General features: G+C 44.1%; 2 protein-coding genes across 2 annotated transcripts; one reads left to right on the top strand and one right to left on the bottom strand.

Moving 5' to 3' along the window:
- Positions 1-759: 759 nt before the first annotated feature.
- On the bottom strand, positions 760-14186 carry rrh (retinal pigment epithelium-derived rhodopsin homolog). Its single transcript, XM_071471439.1, has 7 exons — positions 13952-14186; positions 8565-8755; positions 5167-5266; positions 4294-4447; positions 3447-3615; positions 1158-1336; positions 760-1069 (listed from the first exon to the last, which is right to left on the bottom strand). The coding sequence occupies exons 1-7, from the start codon at positions 14061-14063 to the stop codon at positions 964-966; spliced, it is 1011 nt and encodes a 336-aa protein (XP_071327540.1). The 5' UTR covers positions 14064-14186; the 3' UTR covers positions 760-963.
- A 5352-nt stretch (positions 14187-19538) lies between these two features.
- On the top strand, positions 19539-22017 carry LOC139614141 (cytochrome c oxidase subunit 8A, mitochondrial-like). Its single transcript, XM_071471304.1, has 2 exons — positions 19539-19722; positions 21666-22017. The coding sequence occupies exons 1-2, from the start codon at positions 19606-19608 to the stop codon at positions 21759-21761; spliced, it is 213 nt and encodes a 70-aa protein (XP_071327405.1). The 5' UTR covers positions 19539-19605; the 3' UTR covers positions 21762-22017.

Genomic DNA, 22017 nt, shown 5'->3' with positions numbered 1-22017 from the left:
AATTTTGGACTCTGTTGAGAAGGCTCTAGTGAAATGTAATCTTTAGTAATGTATTTAAAAGTAGTTTGCATGTTATAATTTCTTCTCTAATGCTGCTCCTGTATGAATCTATCACTTTACCTACTGATCTATTCTAGTCTTTAGTCACGCTGAGGTTGGACAACATCACTGTGGGGACAGTTTCCTGAGAGTCTGGTACCTTCTCAAATTTCCCAATGAGGAATCAGGAAGCAGGTGTAGGTGTGGGTTGGGGGGCGCCACATGGTTTGGTGGCTGAGAGCCACCATGTTTTTCCACAAAATAAACTCATGGCCCATTCCACTTCCAGGGCATAAGGAACGTGTTGGCGTGTATCACATCCATGAACGGGATGTAGGGATACAGGGGCTGTTTGATTAGGTTGTGCAGCATCCACCTTGAGGGTGTTTGCGGTGGCATTGGTGGCTGGTGGTGATGGCTTCGTCCACTTCATAGTCAGGACCATCTGCCTATAGAACACATCATATGAGGTGTCCACACACTGAGACCCCACCAGTTGCCTCTTTCCACACTGAGCTCTCCAGGCGGTCCTGGATGGTCTGCCTGTTGAGCCCTTGAAGCAGACTGGCCTGGACCTTGTATCAGTGAGGACTTCAGTCGTCTTGCCCTTTCCTCTGCCCACAGAGCAGGGGATCTTTGTTGGTGCGCCCCCCTGCTTTTTTAGGAGTCATTTTCATGCACTAGATATTAATCTGACAAGAACACAGTCCACACAGAGACTTTCATCGATAGTTTGTTAATGAAGTAACTGCAACACAAAAATGACTACAATGTCACAGCAAGTGGGATTTACACAGTAAACACCATGATGCTCAGTCAGGTTATTAAACAGAATAACAGCTATAAGATTCATGTTACTTCATCAGACCAATTTTCTGTACGTGGTTAATGTCAGGGTTAATAAAACAATGCAATACTTTCATCTTATTGGGTCAGAGGTTGCTGGGAGGTTGCCATGGGAACCTGGGTATTGATGGTGATTCGCTGCCTGGTTTGACATCGGATCATCCCTATGATGGCTCTTCTGAACCTGGAGGAAAGGATAATTTATGTTCTTGAATGCACCATCACCGTGAAACACTATAACAGCACTAACACATCTGTCTAAAAACACTCACTTCTTGTTGGCTACAACATAAATGCAGGGGTTGTAAAAAGTGGAGGACTTGGCAAAGAGTGGAGCAATAATAGCCATCGGGGCAGGAATGGTCCTGGGGTCACCAAATGATGCCCAGAGACACACCATGGAGTAGGGAGACCAGGCCACCAGGAACATGACGATCATCACTATGGACATCTGAAGGCCACAGACACAGTGATGAAGGAGAGTTGAGATTGTTAGGAGAAAAAGATTCAGGTGAAGAAGAGGAAACTACGAGGAAAGATCTCAGTTATTTCTCTGTTTTTCCTGATCAAGTATATTCACATTTAGGTTTTTAATGTGAGTGAATCTGTGGACAGAGTGGCCAGAAATAAATATATGACTCTGATGTGTATCTGACATCCACTCCTCAAGATCAAGGCCCAACCCCAATGTCCTCCCTCAGAGACTCACAGACTTTGAGGTGGGTTTTTGGTCCATGAGTCCATGAGGTCTCATGTCTGTCCCAATGTCAAACTGTGTCTGAAGAGTGAAGCCAGTGCTGAAGAGCCTTAAAGCTGCATTCGACTCCACTGGTTTGAAAAGAAATCTGATGGAATTGAAGTCTATGTGAAAAAGTCTCTACTTCTCACTTGATTTATTACTTCCGTAAACATATTCCTAATGAGTTTATGGTCTCAGTCACTAGTTTGTAGTCTTCTTCTATACAACATGATGTTCATTTTTTTTTAAATTATCCTCCATTTAGAGGAAATCGGACCATAAAGCAGGGGATACATTAGGGCGGGGCTTCTGTGTGATTGACAGACTGTACCACATACAGGGACCTGCCTGACAACAGTATAGAGTACGGAGCAGGTCAGATCCACCTCTCACTCCTCCTCAGCTCCACCTTCTCCTCCAAATACGGTTTCTACTGGTTTCAAAAAACCAAGATGGCGATGGACAAATTACAAACTGGAGGCTTCAGAACAGCAGCTCACATCTTGATACTTGGTCAGGACTCTCTCACAGACATGTTAAGTCCTTAATGCACACTTTGCTTAAGAGGGTACTGCTTCAGGGAATTACCCACAGTTCATATCATTGTGATGTTAAACATGGGGTTACTGTTGTTACGCTTGTAAGCATTAAATAAAATGGTAAACAACCGCCATAAACAGAAAATGAGAAGAAGACGGAAGAAGAACAATGAACACAAATGTTAAAGCTCCATATTTTAACTTCTGCAGTGTTTTATCTGAAGTGTTGATCTCCATCAGAAGATATGTTTGTGGTTTTAAAAGCCAAAAACCATCTCAGTGTAGTTTTACATCTCCTGTCTCAGGCTTCTCTCTGGAGCTCTAGTAACAACAGGTCAGTCAGCCAATTAGAAGAGAGACTCTGATCCTCTCCTCTGATTGGCTGACTGTTTTCTGAGTGATCCAATAAAAATATAGCAGATTTCAGGTGAACACTCAGAGAAAACAAATCCTGCAGGGTTGGATGGTTGGTCCAGGTGGGCGGGGCTTGAGGGCGGTGACTGCTTTGTTGTGACATCACAAAATTCTAGGAGTCCTGATGGCTTGTTTTAAGGCTCAGTTTCTGAATACAGGCTGTGTGCATTTCTCTGTGGACTGAGGCTTTGATACTTTCACAGTATTAATATAGAACCTAGACCTGCTTTATAATCACAAACACATGGACATCTAACTTTAGACTAGATGGACCTTTAATGGTAGAAAAAAGAAGTTTTGTCAGTTTTGTCAGTATAAAACACAGAACTCAATGATTCAGAGCCTGAACTGTGTCAGTGATGACATGATGATAAAGTCCTGATCAGGACCCAGGGGGGGAACTGGGACGGGGTCTAACACTGGCCAGGCAAGCTCAGCAATCAGTCTACGACTTGTCTACAGCAGCAGTGTAGAAACAGCAGCTGCTGCAGATCAGTACTGGACTGGATCTGGAACAGATGTGCTCCCTGAAGCTCACACACCAACATACCATTAACATAGTGATGCCTGAAAACACACTGTTGTGGTTAAATGTGTGTAGACTGTATTGATTAAAACTGAATCAGACTCAGCCTCATGATCATAAACTGTGACTGTGGCGAGATGTGGACACTGGATGTGTCAACATTGTGGATGTAATCACACTTGGATGTAATCACATTTCTTCACGTCACATCTCCAATCAGCTCCTGAGGCCTCTCACAGGTAACTGATCTTCAGGAAAACATTCACTGATTAATGAATGTTCATCAGTGGAGGTGTCTGACCACCACAGAAAAATGACAGTCTGAGAGAGTCTCAGTTTTCACCTTGGTGACGTCCATCTGGTCCGACCAGTCGATGTTGATGCTGTCCAGGCAGTTCCCAGCTTTGTATCTCCTCACAGTGACCGACACGTTGTAGTAGCAGTAAAACATGACGCACAGAGGCAGCACAAAGTTCACAGCTATCACAGCCATGGTGTAAGAGATGAAGGAGCTGTGGAGGAGAAGCAGAGCCAGGATCATCCTGGTCATTATACCTGTGCATTATACCTTATCTCAGGCCTGGCTGATGTGTGTGTTAACATTTTAAATAAAGTTCCAGTCCAAATAAAATAAATTCAGTTTATATTTGTCTGAACACAGAGTCACTACAACAGGTTAACAATCATAAATCAGGATGTAACAAAGAGACAACAACTATCTACACTACATACACTATATACACTATACTACACTGTTCTACATTACATGCATTACACTAGATTATTTATGAATACTTATTATCATTTTTAATTAAATAATTGTAATTAACTATAATAATATGAACAACTTAACTAATGACGTATTATTACTAGTAACTACTCATTAACTTTAATTACCTGATCTGTGTTCCTGCCAGGTCCATCATGTCACCAAGTTTGGTGCATATAAGTTCAAATAAACAAAGTCTGAACTATTTTCTCTGAAGTCTGGTTTATGTTGTTTGACATGAGCCTCAGCTGAGCTCCGAGCTCCTGAGTAACAATCATTTCATATCTGCAAACAGGAGAACTAAGCAGTACTGATAGAGGTGGTAGCAGTTTACAGTAGTACCAGCAGTAGTAGTAAGTATAGTGAAGTATAGTGTGATATTTTTGAGACCAATGAGATCTCCAGTCTGTTGATAACTCACGCATCGTTCTGTCTCCAGTTGATGGTACAGGTAGCTCCGGTGGGGTCAGGGGCGTAACCCGCCCAGCCCACTATGGGCATGGAGGACCAGAAGACCGCGTTGAGCCACGCTGCCAGGATGAGGAGGTTGTATGATCGCACCGTCATTTTCTGCCCTGGACAGAGAGGTGACACCAGCACAGAGAGGTCAGGACAGTCAGGACACTGACGCTGGTTAATGACAAGTTCTAGTTAGTTTCCAGTTTTTTGAATAAATTAACACTTAAACTAAAAACTGTGCTGGTTTCTGTGTCGACCCACAAACATACAAGTCAACAAGACTTTACCCACAATTTTATCATTTTTACTGTCAAGTGGATAAAAATATCAGGACTGAGGTGATTAAAAATATTTACTGCACTGGGAACACGGGGATGTCCAGTGAATTTCATGGCAATCTCCCTTTTATATTTTTATTTAATATTTGAAACAAAGATTAAAGACAGGTCAGATGTCAGAGAGTAACCATGGGGATGATGAATAACTCATTATTTTCCAGTTTATTAGGTACACTTAAATAAAACTAATAGGGTCTAATACAAACATGATAATGCTTATGTGTGATGATTCTGGAGGCTGTAGTTTGGTGCTGTTGCTACACTGAAATTACTTTGTCCATCAGTGAGGGTGTAACAGAAACACCTCTATAACACAACACAGCTCAACAAACATCCGAACCATACAACCGTCATGGAGGCAGGGATCACTGCAGGACTGTGAGGGTGTAGGTGTAGTTGTACATGTAGATGCAGGTGCAGGTGTAGGTGTAGGTGCAGACTGTCAAAGGAGTGCAGTCAGATTATTTCTACATGCATTGAGAGCAGCACATCGTTACCTATGTCTGGTCTGCAGATGGTGAGGTAGCGGTCGATGGCCACCACCGTCAACAGGCCGATGCTGGCCATGCCAAAGAAGATGTTGAGAGCTGCGTAGATCTGGAGACAAACACAGAAATTCATCATTCTGATGTTGAAGATCTGTGACAAAAACAATTTGTTCAAATTCAAACTTATGACTTTTATTTCGCAGTTTGTGCTTCATCAGCTGCTGTTCGACTGTCTGAGGGCATTTTAAGGTAATGTAGGTACACCTGGTTAAATCCTATATTCTTTACCTGGAGCCAGTAGATACATCAACTTGGAGAGATTTGAATGTTGAGTTGAAACTCACTAATTTCATCACCGTAATAACATTTGCTTCTGTTTTATTCTTGGTGAAACTGCAGCTCGGTTGCCTAGAAATAAAGACGCAGATCAGTTTGAAAAGTTTGCACTCAGATCAAACTGTCACTCACTGACATGTGACTAATAAATGGAGAATTGTGTGTTCACTGTGATGGAGACCTAAAGTCTAGGTCAGGTACAGCATCATTATTTTTTGATGACAGTAAGCTAATGTTAGCTTAGCCTGCCAGCATCGTGTGTGTGTAAGAGAGAAGTAATACATGTGATACTGTACCATTAGTGTATGATATTTAGTGCAGGGTTTTTGTTGTTTTGTTGTCATTAGCTATAGAAACTAATGTTACTGAAGCTAGGCTAATGCTAATGCTAATGTAATAAATAAGGCTTTTTAAAAAAACTGTGCTCAAATATCTAGAAACACTGGCCAAATGTGCAGCGGCTCATTATTTATTGTGTGTGTGTTGTGTTATCTTTTACACTGCGTTCCTTTTCTCTCATGTGTGTAACTGTGACCTTCTTTCATTCACTACTGCAATAAACTCTACTTCACTGGACAGAGACAATACACTGTCATCTGCTCTGGACCAGTTTCCCTCCAGAAAATACAGATTTTTGTCGGACCACCAGGATGTGTGTGTGTGTGTGTGTGTGTGTGTCATATTCTGATATTTAGAAGCATGTTGTTTCCTCTGACTGTGTGTTGTGTAGTAGAGCCGTCACAGGCCTGATGAATGGTTCGGCTCTGGCCCCCAGCTCTCCTTCTCACTGTAGATTAATATCACATGGGTCAATATTACTGTACAATAACAAGGACTGAGGAAAAACATAATCTGCTAAAAAATTCCTAACACGTGGCCGCAGCAGCTAAGTGTGCGTCAGTCTGCTCACAGCTTTAGTCTCAGATCAGTTTGTGAAAACAGGAGATGGAGCACAATGAGGCTGGGTCACTTCTGACTGAGCCCTGTGGTAACAGAACATGGAGAGACATACACATAGTCTTTGTGCCTGGGTCTAGACACAGAGACTATAGTGGAAGGTGTCAGTTTTACATGATGCTGCTGTATGATGTCACTGTGACATCAACAGGTCTTTTCTGTGTTCTGTGTTATTTCTGCTCTCAGACAAGCGCGTCACAAGTAAAAAAATATATGAGACACCGAACAACAGCTGGCTATGCACAGCCAGCCAAAACTTGACACCAAATTTATCTGGTTTGTCGGCACCGGGCTTGTAGCAGGCTATGCTGTTTTGGACAAACTTGTTCCAAGTGGCCGACACCGGGGCAAACTGCAGACGCACATGTCGTATCTCCTTCTTGTCAAACCACAAGAATCTCATGATTGCCCTGAAGTGATTCCTGTCCGGGGTTTCCTTAAAAGACGAGAGACCCATTTCTCAGACTACAGACTGTCCAGCTCCATGTTTTTGCACCACAGACATAAAGCAGGACGATGAAGGCTTTCACTTTAGCCACTGTCACCAAATCACCGTAGTGCCGTGTGCCTCAGCTGCAGTGCAGTCTCTGATATGCTTCAGCATGCCATCATCAAAGACACACAGGTAGGCTGTGCGTGCATTTTCAGTGTTGTGCTTTGTGTGTGCTGTAGGGCAGCTTCAGTCAGGACATTACGGCTCTGTCTTCTCCCTGGACGTTCAGTTGGCTGAAGGACAGTCAGAAGAAGCAGCCACCTCTGTTTTGTTGGTGTTGAATCGGAATCACTCTCTGATGAGGATGAAGAGTTTTCATCCACCCAGGAAAAGTCGGTGTCAGTTTCCACCTGCATCAGAGTCATCAAGGCTGAAGCATCTCCAGGACCGTGGCAGCTATTGTTTTTGTCTTCGTCCTTTATAAATTATTAAATTTCTGATAATTGATATTTGTGATAAGTCAATTTTAATCAAATGATAAGTAGTTTTTATCAAATTGATATATCTGCTAGCTGGCATACAAGACTGATATGGATGTTTTTGATTTGATAGTTGCTAAGCAACCAAGATAAACAATTTAACAGCACGAAATTCCATGTGGTCAATACGACCGTCTATCCCCAAAATAAGTAGAAAATATAATATTTTTTCCCTTTTGTGTACTTTCCATGAAAACCCTTTTAAATGAAAATAAAGACACTTTCAGGAAAAGTCAGGAACCAGCAGGTCTGTTTTTTTACTTAACAAAGTTTCAAAATGGTGAAAATGACTGTCACGGCCATTCTTCCTTTACAGATGAATAGTAGAGATCAAGTAGCTCCTCCAGCTCTGTTTTTCAGCTTATGTGTGGTTGGTGCTGTTGTAGCATAGTGACCATGCTGACTGTCTGCACACATGGAAATAAACTGGTGGAGACTCAGATGGCTGCACGAGAGCCTCACACACCACACAGACTCTCACGGAATCAGAAGGTGTAACATTGACTCCACAGGTGTATTTGCTTCACCTTAGGAAAAAAAATTTGAATTACCACCTGACGTGTTTTCGTGACAACATGAAAACAACATTAATCACTAATTTGTCTCAAGGAGCAGACAGGCAGTAGATGTTGTGTGTACAAAACAAGTCAACTGTGAAGAGCTAAAAGCTGCAGTCCCTTAACGACCACTAGAGTCTGGCTCCAGCAGTGAGTCAGTCCCCAGAGACTCCCATGTTCAAATGTCCAACTTTACAGCAGAAAGAAACATGTTTACAGCCTGGTACAAAAACTGTTCTGGTCTCTAGAGATAATTTCCTCCTTCATGACACCTGTATGGCTGAATTTATACAACTCACCTGTTTACATTTTATTAAGGACTACAGTGATGGAGAACTGAGGGCATGGACTTGAGTGACAAGTGGGTTAGTATGCTTGTCACAAACTGGCATGAATCAGAGTCTCAGCTCCACACACACCCCACCTCTTTGACCATATTTGGATTGGCTGGGAGTTAGGGGGGAGTCAGGCACTGCCAAGAGCTTGAGCTTCATAAAACTAGAGTGATGTCACAGAGGCTCCGCCTATCTATATTTACAGTCTGTGATCAGAGCAATCTAACACAGTTACATCACGTTCACCCACCTGACAACCAGTGTAGCCAAATTTCCAGCTGCCGTGGATGTCAGAGGCGGCCGACATGGGATAGCCGATCCCAGCCACTCCAATGTCAGTGAGGGCCAGGTTGATGATGATAAAGTTGGTGGCAGTGCGCAGTTCCTTGAACTTCACAAACATGAGCAGCACCACAATGTTGCTTGTTAAACTGATGACGCCTGAGGAGAGAAGACGTGAAGAACAGAGTCAGAGGAGGAATCCTGTAACAGCTCATCCTGGGTTTAAACAGAAGAGGAGAGGAAACAGGCTTTAATCTGCAGGTCCTCTGACGATTCCAGATCTGTCTGTTTGAACAGAAATCTTTATGTTCCTGCTGTGTTTATAAGGTGGTACGAGGCTAATGTGTTGTTTTGTATTTATGTTGCTGTTGATTTGATTTTTAATCTTTCTTCCTTACTCCAGTGTTTTCTGTGTATGAGATGACTGACAGGAACTAAAGACAGAGCTGGGTGGGTGTGTTCATTTAACTCATTTACCTCTGCTTTACTTCTGTTGGTGTAATTTTAAAGTTATTATTTTTTGGGCTTTTATGCCTTTATTATAGTTCAGTGGAGACTGACAGGGGGTAGAGAGGGGAACGACATGCAGGAAAGAGTCGGACCAGTGCCCGCCTGCTAAGAGCATCTTTGCGCCCAAATGGTATGCGCCCTAACCACTCGACTACCGGGTTGCCCCCTGTTGGTGTAATTTTAAAGAAAACTCAGTAACAGGGTTGGTGAGGGGAGAGAGATACAGATTGTCTCTCTATGTGCACGCTCTCTTTCTCTTATCCATACATTGTACATGGTTGCAATGTACAAAGGCCAGGACTGATCAGTCTGAATCTGGTGATATTTGGATGAACCCCATCAGGTTTACAGCTTTGACTCTTTCCAAGTCCAAAATATTCAAATTGTCTATAATAGTGATCATCAACTGGTGGCCCGCGGGCCAAATCCGGCCCGCCGTAACTTCCAATCCAGTCCGTGATTGAATTCCAAAATTGTGAGGAGGAAAAAGAAAATATCTTGTCGTATTTAGGGTATCTATTAAAAAACTAAAATGTTTGCTATTGCTATTAAAGCAACCCAAAAAACAACTGAGATTGAAATGACTTCAGTTGAAATGATTTACCGTTTGAGCCCTTCTGGAATCAATCTGTCAGGCTTATTAGCAAGTATTCAACCAGGAGCCAAAACTGGCCTGCCAGCAATAATATCTGACATGCCGTATTATTTTGATAATTTGATAATCTGATGTTTTAAATCTTATAATATTGAACTGACAGTCTCACTTTAAGACGTAGCTAATGTCCAAATAGAGAATCTCCTCCCACCTGAGATGCTTATTATAGTCTACTTTTATCCACCTTGAGAGTGAATGACAGACACAACCATGTCACATCAGGCACAGTGCACAGTATGATATGAGGAAAAAAACCACCAGTTCAATTAATCAGTCAAACATATGTAGTGTATGTGACTGTGGCCACACAATAAAGTAAATGAGTTGCTTTTTTATTAATCAGTTTCTTAAAAATAACCTTTGATTATGTTCTGGCCCACCATGTAATCGGTTAGGAAAAAAATGGCCCGATGCCGACCCCTGGTCTATAACCTGAAGCATGTCGATCTCAGCCACATATTCAGGCCAAGGAGTCTGTTTAAGATTCAGTTCTTGTCTTCAGAGTGAATTCATGTCGTGACTGACAGAGGCTCAGTTTCTCCAGCAGCACTCAATGTCTTTTTCAGGATCAGAGTCAGTTGTCCTTCAGAGAGCATCAAAAGACCCAGCGTGGACAAGAAGACAGACAGACCCAGACTTAGATTTTCAGTCTCCCCATTCCTACATGTTTGGTCATAGAGTCTCCATCAGAGCGGTGTCTGGTTCTTCAGGGGGTGGAGTTGGGCCCTCAGCCTAGCATCAGTTTTGGGCTGTTCCTTAGGTTGTCGTGAGCCTGAATGAGAGTTCAGGTGCTGGAGTGAGCGATTGTGCTCTCTGATTTGATTTCTTGCTTGTAATTTTCTCTCCTGAGAACGACATCAGTGCAGATGCAGTGCCAGAAAGAACAGTCATCAGGGATCCGGTTTGCAGCCAAGTCCGTGACAGGATGATCTCCGTTTGATGGATCCTGTGCAGGAAACTCTGTCTGTCCGTTAGTGGTTCAGCATCTTGTACAGTAGCTGCTACAGATTTAAAGACTGCTCACTGTCATGTATCTGATGTGGTGTTGAAATCATCCTCACAGTCAGTCTCTCACAGTCTGAGCAGCTCACTAATGGTGCTGGGTTTGGACACACACAGTAGCTTTCATGTTGTCTTTGTCTAAGGTGACTTTATTCACAAACCTCCAAACCAGGACCGTTAAGTCTACCAGATGCCAGGAGTGACAAATGTGATGTGTGATAGTAATTGGTGAAATAATTCACTTTTGAAGAACTAGACATATAATTCACCTGCTTCATATTTTTTTCATCTTTTCTTTTCATCTCGTACCTATAAAAGCAGCATGAATTTTATATGTATATACAGTAGGTTTGGCATCAGTGTGGATCAGAATATAAAGGAGTTCAACATCTCTGTAACTTCACACAGTCACAGTGTGTCAGTCGAAGATGAGTTCAGCATGTTCCCTCTGTCATCATGTCCATTCACACACTGTGTGTCCATGTGTTTTTATGGCTCAGAGCCAGTGACAGTCAGAGCAGGAGACAGTCGGAGCTGGAGACAGAGCAGGAGACAATCAGACCCAGTGACAGTCAGAGCAGGAGACAGTCGGAGCCAGAGACAGTCAGAGCCGGAGGCGGTCACAGCAGGAGACAGTCAAAGCAGGAGGCTTATTGATTTCAGGTCGTCCGTCCATCTGGAGATACGTATGTCCGTCCGTCTCATTCTGGTGGACATGATATCCAGTATCACCTGGAGGGAACGTTCACTTGGCCTCAAAGATGAAGTGATTAGACTTTGATGGTCAGAGGTCAAAGGTCAGTGTGACCTCACATAACACTTTATAGCCATAAATTTCACACAGCTGGTTAAACATCAAAAGAATGACTACAACCAAGAAAATACTTGATGTAATATATCATCATTTATATATCAAGCTTGTTGTGAATTCCCTGCTGTGAGGAGTACACGTCACAGCAAGCTGTTGCATGCAGAGACCGATGGACTGTTTTGCGCATGCACAGTGTGGTCAATAAACTTCCCTGTGCAGTTACCTGGTCGAGCTAATCTTCTGCCGATCACCAGCGCTCTTCTTCATCCCTTTGTACTGTACAACAGTGTGCGTCGGTGATGATGTAAGCTATGTGATGAGTGAATGTTGTTTACATTAACTGTGTGATGAGAGCTAATAATATTAGCAGGGGTAATACGCTCGGAGTTCTTTGTTAGCTTAGCGTTTAACATGTCTTACTGAGCCCCATAAACATGGACAGCCCGTTTATGGGGACAGCCCGTTTTATGAGGCCGCTGTTATATTGATGTTAGCGTGTCAAATTGACCGGACTAGTAGTCGACGAGGCCGTCTCAGTTTAGCTTGGTCACGTGACCTGCCTGTTGCGCTCGGCCATTGTATTGTTTAATGACCCTGCACTGCCTCCTATTGGTCATTTGCTGTATGACATGTTATTCATGTTTATTGTAATTCAGGTTTTCTATTATTAATGCCACTGTAGTTTAATTATCATTAATATTGTTTACTATTGTTGTCTTTGCAGACATCACAAACCACACACACACACACCCACATACTACAGTGCCCTGTTCATCTGGAGAGGTGTCAATAAAGTCATCTAAAGGAGAGAAGTTGCTGCGTCTTCTCTGACCGGAGGATTAGGCCAGCATATACATAGCCAGCATATCATCACCGAAGCTGTACGTTACAAAGCTGTTAGAATTACTGACGATGCTGGTGCTGCTGTCACAGCTGCTGACTGAATCAAATCCTACAGGTAAATAGATTCTGCCAAATTCTGTAAATAAGATGCTCACTGTCATGTTTATCTGTCCTGTTCTGTAATCCACTGTCATCATGAAAGAAATGTAAAATTCAAGAACAACTTTCAAGATGTCATCATGTTAACCACATCCCAGGACGCAGGAACTGAACTTTAAACATGTGTTTATATGAGCCACCATGATACAGTGCCAAGGCCTGGATAAGTTACATAATGCTTTCAGAGCAGCTTTTCAAAGGATAACAACTCTTTTCTTTCACCACTAACAGGCTGCACAGTCTGAGTTACCCCCCCACCCCCACCCCCACCCCCCGTTTTCACAAGTCATTACGAACAAGTAAGAAACACACAACATTCATGACAGAGCAAAAGCAATGAGTGCATCAACTGCACACAAGTACACAATGCAACAACATCCTGTCTCCTATAAATCACTATACGCTACATTAATAAACTTCTAATGTGACGTAAAACCTGCTCCCCTGTCAAACATGTTTCATTGTTTCCCTCAGTACCCAGCTGTGTTTATTCTACATGTATGATTCTACATGAAGCTTCCATCTGTCTCTGATTCTTCTGATCCAGGACCACAGACAGGACCACAGACAAGGACACAGACAGACAGGACCACAGTTAGGGCCACAGACAGGCAGGACCACAGTTAGGGCCACAGACAGACAGGACCACAGTTAGGGCCACAGACAGACAGGACCACAGTTAGGGCCACAGACAGGCAGGACCACAGTTAGGGCCACAGACAGAGGACACATACAGGACCACAGACAGGACACAGACAGGACACAGACAGGACACAGACAGGACACATACAGGACCACAGACAGGACACAGACAGGACACAGACAGGACCACAGACAGGATCACAGACAGGACACAGGAGTGGACCACAGACAGGAAACAGGAGAGGACCACAGACAGGACCGAAGACAGGACCACAGACCGGATCACAGACAGGACACAGACAAGACCACAGACAGACAGGACCACAGACAGGACCACAGACAGGACTGACCACTTGATCTCTTCACACAGTTTATATTAAACCACTTCCCTGTAAAGTGCCTTGAGATAATGTATATTATGATTTGGCGCTATACAAATAAAATTGAATTGAATTGAACTTCAAATCATCTCTGTGTTCATTGGTCACTGGTGTTTTTCTTTAGAGGTGAATCTTCTGAATTCATTACACAAACAGTATTTCTCCATATTTCCTGATATAGAGAAACTTTAGTAGGGTTTGTGTTCAAACGATGCAGCCTCCTCTGAAACACCACAGAGAGTCAGGTTATCTGACTGAGAGGTTCGACAGAGGAACATGATGCAGTGAAATCACATTCAAACATCACAATCACGTCTGTCTCATCATGATGCCACTGACTGCCCTGTTGTTACCTGCAGTGATCAGATATCCAGCCACTATGTTGTGCTCCAGTTGGGTGAAGGCACTCTTTCCTCCGTAAGATGCAACATCATCTGAGACATTAACTCCAGAGCTGAGCCCCATTTCCAGAGTCGTCCCACAAACTAATAACACACTGAAGTAACGAAATAAAAGGTCTGGACAGAAGAGATGCAGAGAATCTGAGTACAACGCTGCTTCTGTCTAAACATAGCAGGGACCAGTGGAGGGCTGGGGTAAATGTGGAGGGATGGGGTGAGGGGGATTATTACATACCACCACTCCCCTGTCCCCGGTTAGCAGGAGCTGCTCTGCGTGTGACATGGGCAGCAGCCACACGAGACTGGATTACTGCTCACGTGGAGGCTTGGAGGTTCTGACCAATGAGCTTTGACTGAAAACTTAACTTCACTGAGGGAACAAAGTGAGCAGAAGCAGAGCTGGATCGTCAGCTGGTGAAGGTCAAAGGCTACAGACCCTCTGTGGTGTTAGTTAATATAAAGAATGTTGGAAAGAGCTTTAATGTGACTGTATCTGATCTCCAGGCCCTGTGTTAAACTAAAAACAAACAATTTATTGTAACTAAAAAGCAACACAACTAAGCAATGGGGTGTGGAAATTAGTAAGTTTAGCCAGGAAAGTAGTGCATGAATGAGTGGTATGTGTGCTGTGCAGGTGAAGCAAATAATGCCAAAACAAATGTCAGCAGTTGGAAGGAAGAGAACAGGGAAGCACATGGGCCAGCTTTTATAGTCCAGAAGGTGAACTGCATCAGCTGATGACCCTCCCATGTCAACCAATGACCTGCTGAGGTTGGCCAGGACGACCTTCAAGGCAGTGGGAGGGCGTCACATTCTGCTGGGGCTGAAGATCAATAGAATTACTGTGATGAGTAACAGGTATTAATGTAACAGATCCATTTGTCACAGCAGATTACATGAACTGTATTTTCCTACACACAGAACAATTATTCATGTATTTATACAAGTTTAGTTTTTAATATGTTTTATCCTTTTTAACAAGTTTTTTTGTCTCACATCATCACATGTAGAAAGATGAGTCCACATTGACCTGCTCCATCTGTCACACTCACTTGTACAGTAGAAAGATTATGACTAAATTACTCACGAGTAGTGCGATTTGGTCGTTCCAAGATTCAACCTTGCACCAGTGATGAGTCACTTTTTAAGATTTTTTTAAAAATCTGTTCTCTGCAGATAAAACAGTGACTGAGGATAAATGAGAAACAATCTGTAGACCAGACCCTCAAATTTCATTTCAGCCTTCATGGTCTAGTCAGTCTTCAGAGGTCAGGCCTTTGTTGACTGCGTCCTCTGAAGGATGTGGTCCCTGAATTCAGACACAGCTAAGATTTAACAGCAAGATCCCAAAGGAACTTTTGAAAGTTCTGTATTTTGAAAATGTGGAGGAACCTCTCCAGGTATCTTGAGGAACCGTCAAGAAAAGGTTCTTAGAAGAACCCACTCTTAAGGTTACTTGAGGAACCTTTATAGTTTCCACAGAATAATAATAGACAGATGACAATATGGATGTGGATCAGTGTGTCTATGTTACGATATGTTCCATCTTAATGACCCTCAATGGAACTTGACCATTTGACTTTACAACAACCATGAACGTGATAAACATCAGACTCTTCCTCACAGTCTCTGTGGACCTAACTCCAGAGATGAATTGGACCCCAGCAGGACTCCAGCTCCCACTGAGAGGTCATCTGGCTTTGCTACGTCAGCTCCATCCGTGTTAAGAGAAACTTCACTCAGCAGCAGCACAGTACAGTATCTACACAGTATCTGACATGAACATTAAACATTCACAATGTGGTGTTTAAGTACTCTCTGTTTTATTAACTGTCAGCACCTTAATGCTTCTTCTACTGCAGATTAATCTAACTAAGACCAAACAGATCATGACAGGAGCAAGAAATAATCTCAAAGCAATGTAGTCGTAGTCTTGCGACTAGTGACCCTGCAGGATCCATAGTTTTTACAGACTCTTATAGTGTGTGACTAAAAATTCTGAGACTTAAGACTCGTTGTCTTCAGATGTGAGAGAGTCTTTTCAGAGTCTTATAGGTGTTAGTCTTGTTACTGTAGAACATTACTGTCAACAAATGAGGTGGATGTGAAATATGTGACACTATCCGTGCTGTCCCTTTAAACCGACATGTAGCATGTAAAAGTGTTGTATGTATTATTCTATTATATATTAATAATAATATATAATTCATATAAAAGTAGCAATACTGCCACACAGTACAGAAGTATTATCAACAAAATGTTTGGTATTAAAATGAAAGAATCAGAATCAGAATCAGAATCAGAATCGGTTTTATTGCCAAGTATGTTTCCACATACAAGGAATTTGTGCTGGTGATTGGTGCAATTGAGGATCAGGGGGATCAGCAACAGTGGGGCTCTCTAGCCTTGTTGATGAGGCTAATAGCAGATGGGAAGAAGCTATTTTTGTGGCGAGAGGTTTTGGTCCTGAAGGACCGCAGCCTCCTGCCAGAGGGGAGTGTCACAAAGAGTTTGTGTCCAGGGTGGGAGGAGTCAGCTACAATCTTCCCTGCACGCCTCAGTGTCCTTGAGGTGTACAGGTCCTGGAGGGACGGAAGATTGCAGCCAATCACCTTCTCCGCAGAGTGGATGATACGCTGCAGTCTGTTATTGTCCTTCTCCGTGGCAGCAGCGTACCAGATGGTGATGGAGGAGGTGAGGATGGACTCAATGATGGAGGTGTAGAAGTTCACCATCATAGTCCTTGGCAGGTTGAACTTCTTCAACTGCCTCAGGAAATACATCCTCTGCTGAGCTTTTTTGATGAGGGAGCTGATGTTTAGCTCCCATTTGAGATCCTCTGTGATTGTGGTTCCCAAGAAGCGAAAATGCTCCACGGTAGCCACGGGGGAGTCGCACAGGGTGATGTTGGTGGGTGGGGCTGGGCTCTTCCTGAAGTCCACTATCATTTCCACTGTCTTCAGAGCGTTTAGCTCTAGGTTGTTCTGCCTGCACCAGGTCACCAGACGCTCAGTCTCCCACCTGTAGGCAGACTCATCGCCATCAGAGATGAGTCCAATGAGAGTGGTGTCGTCTGCAAACTTCAGGAGCTTGACAGACTGATGGCTGGAGGTGCAGGTGTTGGTGTACAGGGAGAAGAGCAGAGGAGAAAGAACGCAGCCTTGTGGGGATCCAGTGCTGATGGTCTGGGAGTCAGACACATGCTTTCCTAGCTTCACGTGCTGCCTCCTGTCAGACAGGAAGTCGGTGATCCACCTGCAGGTGGAGTCAGGCACTCTCAGCTGGGAGAGCTTGTCCTGCAGCAGAGCCGGGATGATGGTGTTGAAGGCAGAGCTGAAGTCCACAAACAGGATCCTGGCATAGGTCCCTGAGGAGTCCAGGTGCTGGAGGATGAAGTGGAGAGCCATGTTGACGGCGTCGTCTACAGACCTGTTGGCTCTGTAGGCGAACTGCAGGGGGTCCAGGAGTGGGTCAGTGATGGATTTGAGGTGGGACAGGACAAGGCGCTCAAATGATTTCATGACCACAGAGGTCAGGGCAATGGGTCTGTAGTCATTTAGACCTGTGGGCCTTGGTTTTTTGGGGACAGGGATGATGGTGGAGGATTTGAAGCAGGCTGGCACGTGGCAGGTCTCCAGTGAGGTGTTGAAGATGTCCGTGAACACTGGAGACAGCTGATCAGCACAGTGCTTCAGGGATGATGGAGAGACAGAGTCAGGAGCGGCTGCTTTGCGGGGGTTCTGCTTCTTAAAAAGCCTGTTGACATCTCTCTCCAGGATAGAGAGAGACGTTCCTTTGGTAGGGGAGGAGGAGGGGGGTTCTGATGTGGCTAGTTGTCAAGGTGCCAGGGCCCCTGCTAAAGTGGGGGAGGAGAAGCTGGTGGTCTGGAGGTGGTGGCTGGACTCGCGGGGGTTGGTGTCAGGCCTGTCTCATTGTCTTTCAAAGCAGAACTCATTCAGATCGTTGGCCAGACGGAAGTCGTTAATGGAGTGGGGGGGGTTTAGGTTTGTAGTTAGTGATCTGTCTGAGCCCTTTCCAGACAGAAGCAGAGTCGTTGGCTGAGAACTGGAGCTGAAGTTTCTCAGAGTACAGTCGTTTAGCTTCTCTCACCACCTTGCTAAACCTGTACTTGGACTCTTTAAACTTGTCCCTGTCCCTGCTCCTGAAAGCTTCCTCTTTTGCCTCCTGAGCTGACTGAGCTTAGCTGTGAACCAGGGTTTGTCATTGTTATAACTCACCCTGGTGCGTGATGGGATACAGCAGTCCTCACAGAAGCTGATGTATGACGTCACAGCCTCTGTGAACTCATCCAGACTGTTGGAAGCAGTCCTGAACACCTCCCAGTCAGTGCAGTCCAAACATGCCCGCAGATCCTCTATGGCTTCACTGCTCCACTGCTTCCATGTCCTCACAACAGGTTTACACAGTTTTAGTTTCTGCCTGTATGTGGGAATCAGGTGGACCATGACATGGTCAGAGTGGCCCAGTGCAGCCCGGGGGACGGCGGGATAAGCACCACTGATTGTGGGGTAACAGTGGTCCAGAGTGTTCCCCTCTCTGGTCGGGCAATTAACAAACTGTCTGTATTTGGGCAGTTCATGACTGAGGTTCCCTTTGTTAAAGTCACCAAGGACAATAACTACGGAGTCCGGGTTGGTCCGCTCCACACACAGTATCTGCTGTGGCCTGTGGTGGGATGTAAACACCGACCAGGATGAATGAGGTGAACTCACGGGGGGAGTAGAAGGGCCTGCAGTTTATGATGAAAGTCTCCAGGTCAGGAGAACAGTGCTGCAGGATCACTGTCACGTCTCTGCACCAGCCACTGTTTGCATAAAAACACATTCCTCCACCTTTGGTTTTGCCGGACAGCTCTGTGTCGCGATCCGCTCTGAAGAGTTGGAAGCCGGCCAGCTCCAGCGCAGAGTCCGGAATCGATCCACACAGCCACGTCTCCGTGAAGCACAGGACGGCAGATGAAGAAAAGTCTCTGTTCTTCTGCACCAGTAGCTGAAGTTCATCCAGCTTGTTGGGCAGTGAACGCACGTTGGAGAGAAAGATACCTGGGAGCGGTGTGCGGAGTGCGCGCCGGCGGAGACGCGCAAGCGCACCGGCACGTTTTCCTCTCCTCCGGCGTTTCACTGCGAGAGCAACGGTCAGTGACCTCTGACCAAAATGTCCAATAATCCCACAGATGAGTCGAGAAAGGTGGAAAAAATCCTCTGGAGTTGTTTCTCTGATGTTAATGAGCTCTTCTCTGGTGAGAGAGCTCTGGAAACCAAGGCAGAAAACTGGATTTACAAAGAAAATAAGGCAAAAAAATGCGCACCAACACACCGAGGCAGCCATCCGCGGCGCCATGGCAACAGAACATACAAGGTACAAGGTACTGATATTTTATTCTTTCTGTTAGATTGTTAATGTTGGTCTGTCATGTTTAATCGACTGAGGAGCGTGATACCTCCACGAACATCCAGGTCAGTGGGGGGCGCTAATTCCCTTCGATGATGCTAAGAGGAGGACTTACCTTTGCATTGAGACACTTCCTCTGACGTCATCACAGCTCCTTCAATCGAGAAGACATCTCTTCGCCGTAGCAGACAAACATGCCGGGTTTCCTGAGGACCGTCGCCAGCCGTGCTGCTCCGGCTCTGCGGCAACACACCGTCTCTCAGAGAGCCAGTGTGTACACCAGACCGCCTAAGGAGAAGATCGGCCCAGTTGTAAGTCTGCTTCTGTCGCCCCGCCACCTTAGCTCCATGCTAACGGACTGACAGAGCTAGCAGCTTGTCCTTGGCTGACGAGGTCAAAACCGGTGTCTGTACAGTCAGCGGGCGGTGTTAAATCCGTGTGATTTGTTTTAAAAGCCATTGTGTCTCATGAAAACATTTTTTTAATTTAAATGTCTACATGCCTGGGGAAGTATTTCAAATCTCCGCTCACTATTTTCATAGTGATAGTTCGGCTTCCCTCGTTAGCTAGGCCGAGCTAACAGACGTTAGCGCGCTATGCTAAGTAACGAAGTGTCTGTATGAAGCGGTCACAGTAATGAGGCAGTTTTAGGAACAGCTGCACAAACATTTGTGAAAAGTCTTCGGCATTCCTTATAATGTCCAATGTCCATACAGTCAGCAAAGCAGGACATCGGTGGAAACAGACACAAAATCCTTTCTGCTAATTTTCCTTTATTAAATTGTCGCTCAATTTATTTGGTGTCGTTCGCTAAGACTAATGTTTTGTAAAATCTGAATTGAGAGGTGTTGATTTAATTTGGCCGCTTTCATCAAAGTGGAAGACTGTAGTGCTGAAAAATGATAGCACCAACAAGGGTCTGTAAATTAACTCAAACATCAGTGTGTGAAGGTGAAGAATATGCTGAAGAGTATTTTATACTTTCTTGTCTTCATTAAACTTAGTAGTAGTGTAGCCTCTTGCTTGTTATTGTGCAGGCCTTCCAGAACCATTGGTTTTAGCCCACACAGAGCTGCAGGGATGACGTATTTCTGTAGTCCAACCCTGAAGTCATCATCACCTGGTTCCCTCCACAAACAGCCAATAGGATTTCTCCGCTGTGTTTTGGATGATTAGAGAAAATCAGCAACAGTTTCTGATCCTGACAGGTTTTGTTCAGCGGGATAATCTTCACTAATGACACCACTTTATGATGTTTTAAGCATAAATACAATCAGCAGCTGTAAAAAGCTCATGTTTGGCTATAAACCGACACCACGGTCACATGACTTCACCGTCACCACCACTAAACTTCAACTTGTAGTTTGATTTAGCTCTGAGCTCTTCTATAAATGCCTCTGACAAAGTTAGTAACAGTTTGTTGAAACACAGTAAGTCTACGTTTCACCAAAAGGTCCAATGTATGGTGTGACACGACATCATATTGAGTGACAGATGTAACAGATTCATTTGTCACAGCAGATTACATGAACTGTATTTTCCTACACACAGAACAATTATTCATGTATTTATACTAGTTTAGTTTTTAATGTGTTTTATCCTTTTTAAGTTTTAAGTTTTTTGGTCTCACATCATCACATGTAGAAAGATGAGTCCACATTGACCTGCTCACTAGAAATATGGTTCTTCACTTGTCCTGTGTCTGATGACCAAGTGACACTGTGTTTGTGTGATTGTTCTTAAACTGTTTATCTTTAAATGTAATGTATATAACACACGTTTTAACCTTGACTAATTGTGGTTTGTTCATCATTTGGTCTAAACTGATACATGATAGAATCTCATTGGAACACATGGACAATAGTATCAGCAACAGTCAAAAGCATTTTGTCAGATTTACAATAGTTTATCAGAATGAATCTAAACTATATCGACAGATTGAAGACTGGTGTGATTCTGGTTCAGTCTGAGAGCCAGTGCAGAACTACTCACTATGTTTGGGGCCTAGTATTAGAAGTTTAGTTCAGGTTTATATGTGAACCAGTGAGAAGCCTGAAGCTGCAGGGTCAGTGAATCTCATGTCTCTGAATGTGACACCGGGAGGACACGTCTGATTGTCGCTCCCTAAAAGCCTTTTTGAACTTGGACTTCAAACCTGCACCCCCAGTACAAACACATGAACTGATGTTTTGTGCAGCTGTGAAGATGATTGGCTGTCAGCTGACTGAGTGACCGCTGTCTCACTGTTGTCCAGGAAACGGCCATTGGAATCGGCATGTTCTCCCTGGCCATCCTGGGACCATCTGGATGGATCCTGGCCCACCTGGAGGACTACAAGAAGAAGGAGTAACTGGACATTTTAACAGTTGGACCTGGTGCATCCAGCCTCCCGTCTCCAGTGACCACCTGGGACCATAACCATTAAGTTCCACTGCAGAGAAGAAAATAGGACATGTCTTAACCCCACTCTTCTACCTCTGACAGACCCACTCCATAGCTCGGATAAAGACCAACTGCTCCCAAATCAATGACTGTGATATGCTGAATATTGTATTGTACAACTTCCCTCATACACAGTATGTTACAAATATAAAATTTTAAACAAC

The sequence above is a fragment of the Trachinotus anak genome, unplaced genomic scaffold, assembly GCF_046630095.1.
Source record: "Trachinotus anak isolate AG129_WGS33_773 ecotype Australia unplaced genomic scaffold, CSIRO_AGI_Tana_v1 ptg000033l, whole genome shotgun sequence".
NCBI classification, from domain to species: Eukaryota; Metazoa; Chordata; class Actinopteri; order Carangiformes; family Carangidae; genus Trachinotus; species Trachinotus anak.
Note: the sequence above shows the minus strand (reverse complement) of the source record. Positions and strands in the feature narration are given on the sequence as shown.